Source organism: Malania oleifera, chromosome 5 (genome assembly GCF_029873635.1).
Source record: "Malania oleifera isolate guangnan ecotype guangnan chromosome 5, ASM2987363v1, whole genome shotgun sequence".
Classification (NCBI taxonomy): Eukaryota; Viridiplantae; Streptophyta; class Magnoliopsida; order Santalales; family Ximeniaceae; genus Malania; species Malania oleifera.
Window position 1 is genome coordinate 3985567 of NC_080421.1, and position 7282 is coordinate 3992848.

The 7282-nt window shown below is 37.1% G+C and overlaps 1 protein-coding gene across 1 annotated transcript; it reads left to right on the forward strand.

Annotated features, from left to right (window-relative positions):
- Positions 1-1649: 1649 nt before the first annotated feature.
- Positions 1650-6874, forward strand: LOC131156651 (beta-galactosidase 11-like). The gene is made up of 19 exons (XM_058110502.1): positions 1650-2134; positions 2235-2330; positions 2451-2563; positions 2665-2731; positions 2838-2930; positions 3039-3182; positions 3310-3404; positions 3546-3651; positions 3757-3841; positions 3925-4043; positions 4193-4360; positions 4505-4686; positions 4768-4877; positions 4982-5091; positions 5181-5288; positions 5409-5531; positions 5735-5880; positions 5976-6318; positions 6564-6874. Exons 1-19 carry the CDS (start codon positions 1952-1954, stop codon positions 6705-6707), a joined length of 2535 nt encoding a protein of 844 aa, XP_057966485.1. The 5' UTR covers positions 1650-1951; the 3' UTR covers positions 6708-6874.
- Positions 6875-7282: the final 408 nt, after the last annotated feature.

Consider the following 7282-nt stretch of genomic DNA (forward strand, 5'->3'; position numbering starts at 1 on the left):
TTTGTAATTATTTTAAGAATAAAAATTAATAAATATTTTTTTACAACCCCATTAATACATCAGGTCCTTTATTTAAATAAAAGAATACGAGCCGCACAAGTAAAATTTTCTTGATGTGAATAACAGTCGTTTAGGAGTATTTCATGATTCAAATATCTAAACAGTTGTAAGGAATGAATTAATCGAAAATTTTGATTTAATATTTTTGTGAATCAAAATTGATATGAAGTCATCGGCTAACTGATAGCCTGGTTAATTGACGATTTAGTTTGGTTATTCAATATGAATCAATTCTAACAACATTATATTTTTTTCAAAAAAAAAAAACTTAATATTTTTCTTTGGTTTTAATTTATGAGTCGTTTGGTTCAGCGAAATAGCTATTCATCGAAATAAGATAAAATTTAGTTTAAATTTTGCGAATCAAGCGAATAGTTATTCCTTATATGTTCTTAATTATTTTATTATACATATAATAAGAAAAAAATAAACATCCCCATGATAAAATTTAGGAATTGTTATTCCTTGTCCTTCCTTATTATAGACTTATAAAATATTTCACATTATTATTTCTTTTATAGTAACAACGTAATTTTTTATATAACTAATTGCAACTAACCTACTAAAACTACTTTATTCCTCAGAATAAATATTTCGCAAGTCAAACGTACTCTTAGTGTGTGCAATTACGCTTAATTTATATAAATTAATCACCCCATGAATATTTGTACATACTATTTTTGTTAGTTTAAGATATATTATGTATATTGTTAATAATATTACTGTAAATAAATGCATAAATTAGTAACTATTGATTTATGAACATAAAAGTTAAAATAGAACTGAAAATTGAAAATCGTAAAAAAAATAAAAATAGAAAATAAATTGAAATCAAACCATATAAATATATTAACCAAAATCTTGGTTTGGTTCAGGTCGGATCGGTTTGATTTCCAAATAATTTTTAGCATGCCTAACTAGGGGTAGATATGGTTCGGTTAATTGAACCATTACCCTCAAACCATTAACCGCACCGAAGTTTCAGTCTTGATAGAAAATGCGAACTCAAACCAAACCATTTAAAACAGTTAACTGAAATTTGGGTAATCGATTTTTGGATTGATATCCATTAATTAACCAAATTGGACCGTTAAGCATAATTTAAAACTTTAAAGTCACCATAAATAATATTTTTGTTTCATAATAATCCTATTCAAAATATAAATTTGGGCATGAATATTAGATCAATACAATTTTTAAAAATTAAAATTATTAAAATTTTATATAATATTATATATATATATATATAATACTTATTTTTTGAATATATTTATAGTATATATGGATTTGGTTCGGTTAATTGTGATTATTGAATGGACCGAACTGAAACCAAAATGATAACTGAAAAAATAAAAAAATTCCGAACCAAAATCGAACTAAAGAAATGGTTAGCTAAATTTTCATTCAATTTTTCGATTTTTCTTGCCCACCCCAACCCCTAACTGAAATAATTGCAGAGATACTAACGCCCTACTACAGGGTTGAACCCAATTAACCCGCCAAATTCGAAATACAGGTAATGAGTCAGCATTCAGGAATCAGTTCCAGGAAAGTCCAAGTTCAAACACATCCCCCCATTCTTCTCATTCCAAAAATAGATGTTAGAAAAAGAGAGGTGAAAATTTGAAGAACAAACACACAAGATTTGAAATGAGAAACAACAACCAATGGTTGCAACCCCAAGTTTCGCTCCAAGGCCTTCTATTGACCAAATCTTCCTCTATAACAATGTAGTTCCATGAATTGTGCAACCCAGCTGCTCGTGGGAACCTCTTTCCTTTCGAGAAAGAGGTTCCTCATTAGCTCATTTCATCTCATTCACTCATTTCCCCTCTCCTCCTTGACACCAAACCAACAACCCATCTCCCAGTTTCTTTCGAAAGTTTGAGCCATGGCGGCTTCGAGCCATGCAATTCTCCTTTCCTTTATTTTCCTGCAGCTCGCCTCATCGGTGCTCTCCCATGATGGGATGGCCAAGAAGACTGTGACATACGACGGGAGGTCGTTGATGGTCGATGGAAGAAGAGAGCTCCTCTTCTCGGGTTCGATCCATTATCCTCGCAGCACCCCAGAGGTGAGTTTGGATTCAGAGTCGTTAAGGACTCAAGGGTTTTGTTAGTAAAGTGTTTGAGGAATGGAAATGATGATGGTCTTTTGTTGTTTTTATAAAACAGATGTGGCCGGATCTCTTGAAGAAGGCTAAGCAAGGAGGTTTGAATGTGATTCAAACTTATGTTTTCTGGAACCTCCATGAGCCTGTTCAAGGACAGGTAACAAATTGTCTTATTGGTTTGGCTTCTTCTCTTGTTTCCTTCTGTTTCCATTGATTTGCAGATAGTTTGCAGTATATATGTTTAAGGGATAGTTGTAAATGTTGTCTACATTTGCAGTTCAATTTCGAGGGGAACAACGATTTGGTGAAGTTCATCAGGCTGATTGGTGAGCATGACATGTATGTGACCCTCAGGGTTGGGCCATTCATTGAGGCTGAATGGAACCATGGGTATGATTCAATTTCTATTTTCTTTTTCTTTTTTCCCTCCTCTAGTTTCCTATACCGGTTCCTCTCATTCTTTTTTTTTTCTTCCTCCAATGATGATTCAGAGGATTTCCTTACTGGCTACGAGAGGTCAAAAACATCACATTCCGTGCTGATAACGAGCCATTCAAGGTGATCGTGTTTAGCTCTCTCGAGCATGCGATACAAGTATATGCAGATGTCTGATGGTATTATTTAAGTTGCTTTTTCTAACTAAGAGAAACTTTTCCAATTGCAGTACCACATGAAAAAGTTCACCAAGATGATCATTCAAAAGATGAAAGATGAGAAATTGTTTGCCCCTCAAGGTGGCCCTATCATCTTAGCACAGGTTTGTTTCCTCGATAATCACAACTAACTTGCCCTTTGGGTCTTTCAGAAACTGTTCCACAGATAAAGTTTCACTTTATAATTATTTCTGCAACTTTTCATGATGCAGATCGAAAATGAGTACAACAACATCCAACTTGCTTACAAGGAATTAGGAACTCGATACGTTCAATGGGCAGGAAATATGGCTGTTGGGCTGAAAACTGGAGTCCCATGGATTATGTGCAAGCAGAAGGATGCCCCCGGTCCAGTGGTAAGTTTGTGCGCTTCACCTTCTAATGCTGACGAGACTTTAAATGTCACCTTCTGGAAAATTTAGATCGGAGAGATTAAAAACAAATGTAAAGGTAAACACTTATATAATAATTTACACTTTGCAGATCAACACATGCAATGGAAGGCACTGTGGAGACACTTTCACAGGCCCCAATCATCCCAGCAAGCCCTCCCTATGGACTGAGAATTGGACTGCCCAGTGAGTATACACCTTAGTGAGAGGCATAGAACTGCCAAGGAATTTGCTATGCATTTTTTCTAAAGATTATACGAGTGGAAAAGAAAATTCTAATTGTCATAATGCAATTGTATTTTGATGGAGTTTTCGATGAACTCTCAGGTATCGAGTATTCGGAGACCCACCATCTCAAAGAGCGGCAGAAGATCTTGCATTCTCAGTTGCTCGCTTCTTCTCGAAGAATGGAACTTTGACAAATTATTATATGGTAGGAAGAGAGTTGATAATCTTTTTGAGCTCATCTTGCAAAGATGCAGTCAATTAATTATAGGAAATTTCTTTTGATATACCTTACCTATGTCTGTGTTTACAGTACCATGGTGGGACAAACTTTGGCAGAACAGGTTCCTCTTTTGTGACAACTCGCTACTATGATGAAGCTCCTCTCGATGAATTTGGTAGGCACAGTCAAATATCCATCTCTAATGATTAAATAAACTGAGGATATTGAAACATATAAATTAGTTTGCTTTTCTTGCAGGTTTGCAGCGCGAACCAAAATATGGTCACCTAAGGGACTTGCACGCTGCTCTGAGATTGTGCAGGAAGCCTTTGCTCTGGGGGACTCCTGGTACTGAATTTTTGGGTTTGGGTCTAGAGGTGAGCATTTTAATAGTATGGATCAACTTCTTATTTTCTGTGTCAATAAAGTTGTTTTCTTAGAAATCAAATTCCCATTCAATCCATCAGAGAGAGGGAGAGAGAGATGATCACTAGACACTAATTGGCTAAGTCGTTCTGATATGCAGGCTCGATTCTATGAGAAGCCTGGAAGTACGGTTTGTGCTGCTTTCCTTACCAACAACAATTCTAGAACACCCGCTACAGTAACTTTCAGGGGACAACAGTATTTCTTGCCACCCCATTCCATTAGCATCCTCCCAGACTGCAAGACTGTGGTTTACAATACTCAAAAGGTAACTTCTGATCTCTAGCACTTTCCTCTAAATTAAAACATAGAGAGGAAAGGTCTTTGTTTTTTCAGCAAGTTCCATTACAAGCCTTCAAATCAACTCTATCGGATGCAGAAGTAACAATTTTTCTCTTAATTGGGTAAACAGATTGTAGCACAGCATAGCGCACGGAATTTCAAAAGATCCAAGCTTGCAAACAAGAACCTGAAATGGGAGATGTCCCAAGAATCCATTCCTACCACGAACGAAGTACCTGTCAATTCAAATACACCGATTGAGCTTTATGGCTTGACTAAGGATACCTCAGATTATGCTTGGTACACCACTAGGTAAGTGTATAACAAACGATAGCAAACATTGTGTATTCTGCCGTATCTAATCTAACACATGCTTGCATAACTGTGTCTCAGCATAGATTTGCACATCCGCGACTTACCAATGAGGCGAGATATAAAACCAGTCCTACGGGTTGCAAGTCTTGGCCATGCAATGCTTGCATTTGTAAATGACGAATTTGTTGGTAAAAATGCATACTAAGGAATGCTTTTCATTCTTAAACAAGCTACTGACGCAATGGTAAAAAGTATATGTTTGTATTTAGCTGTTTGAAACTTTGGTTTTCAGGTTGTGGACATGGTAACAATATAGAAAAGAGCTTTGTCCTTCAGAAACCTGTAAACTTGAGGCCTGGAACTAATCACATAGCACTGCTGGCCATGACAGTGGGATTTCCGGTAGAGTGCTAGCAAACAACATTGTTTTCATAGTTATTGACAAATTTTTAGATAAGAGTGCCTGATGAGTTAGTTTTATATCAATGTAGGATAGTGGAGCGTACATGGAGCATAGGTATGCTGGACCTCGCGCTATATCAATCCTTGGATTGAACACTGGAACTCTTGATCTGACTTTGAATGGTTGGGGACATCAGGTGTGCACAAACTTCTTACATTTTCTTTTTCTCTCGACTAACAAGCTAGGATCCAAGAGAAGACAGAACAAGATTTTACCACAATGTTCAATGTGATAGAGCCAGTGATCCATCTTGCAGGTTGGTTTATCTGGAGAAAAGGTCCGTGCATACACCCAGAAAGGATCACACAGAGTAAAATGGACTGGGGCCAGTGCCACTGCCACTGCCAATGGAACTGGACCAGCAGTCACATGGTACAAGGTAATGACTAGAAAGATGTTTTCCACTCAAATTCAAAGTTATAAATTTCACATATCTATGAGTTACGTATGCAGCACATCTAGGAGTGGCATACGTAGGGAAGAACAAAGTTTGAAATTTTAGGCAAAAAGATGAGACTGAAGAGCACTTAAAGCACCACTAGTACTCCACATTCTAAAAGGCATTAAACATTTTTCTTGCAGACATACTTTGATACTCCTGAAGGAGATAACCCTGTTGCAGTAAGGCTCTCCAGCATGGGCAAAGGAATGGCCTGGGTCAACGGCAAAAGCATCGGACGATACTGGGTGTCTCATCTCTCTCCTCTTGGAAACCCTACTCAGTCCGAGTAAGCAGCATTCATTCAAGTTCATGTGCACAACTGTAACATCTTTCATGAAATGCAGACTAAAGTCTCTTCTCCACTGCATCATTGATCACCAGGTACCATATCCCAAGATCATTCTTGAAGCCAACGGATAATCTCCTGGTCATCTTTGAGGAAAGCGGTGGAAAGCCAGAAGAAATTGAAATTCAACTAGTGAACAGGGATACCATCTGCAGTGTGGTATCTGAGACCCACCCACCCCGTGTGAGTTCATGGGAAAAGAAGGAGAATGAACTCCGAGCTGTGGTGGATGCAAAGTCCAAAGCACACTTGAAGTGCCCTGATGAGAAAGTCATTGTTGAGGTGGAGTTTGCAAGCTTTGGTGATCCTTATGGTTCCTGTGGAGACTTCATTGCTGGAAATTGCTCTTCATCTAATGCCAAGTCTATTGTTACAAAGGTAAGTTCTCTTAGAAATTTTCTTCCAATTGGTTCAATTCTTCGGAAATTGAATACCCTCCATTTGGAACAACTGTCAAATGACATAGAATCACTTCCAACATGTTTAAAAAAAATAAAAGAAATTTACCCAGTTCTCTAGGACTCTAAACATGTTATTTTTAGTTTATTTGAAATCTGTTCCAAACAAGTACTAGTATGCTTACTTCATCAAGACTGATCAGTTTCAATTGCAATTCTGAGCAGCACTGCTTGGGCAAGTGCGGCTGTGACGTACCACTTGACGCTGGAATCTTTAGCAAGGGCGGCGACGTTTGTCTGAACATGTTAAAGACATTGGCTATCCAAGTGAGGTGTGGCCGTGAGAAGCACCTCAGGAATTCAGATTAAGGAACTATTGCTTGAAGAATATCACATGGGTTTGAATGAAAGATGTTAAAAACACTCATAGGATGGCTTTAATGGTCTAATAGAATTGAGTACTCCTGAGTTTAATTTCTTATTCAGAAGGGTAAATCAATGCCCAGATTTATATAATGCAATTCTTTTTCCTGTTCTTTCATGGTATCACCAAGGGCACTGTGATGAAACCATTGATTGAAGATGCATGCTCCAGTCCATGCAGCTTCTATCATCAATGCTTTACAAGCTGAGATTTCCTTTTCCTTTTTATATTTTTCTCGCTGTTTTGAGGAAAAATCTTATCTTTCTACTTGTGGTTTTTTCTTAAGCTAAGGAAATGAGGCAGCACAGGATGTGACTGCTCTGTTTGAGAGCAAATTTAATAAACAATGACTTCTAGAGGCTAACGGGCTATTAGCCTGACTTTTCTATTCAGGTGCCAAATTTTTCCTTCCTAAAACTTCAACGGAGCTTTACATAAGAATGGATATAATCAAGAGAAATATAATCGAATTGATCACTTACTTTTATCACACTGTGCATTTAAAATTTCACTCCATTCC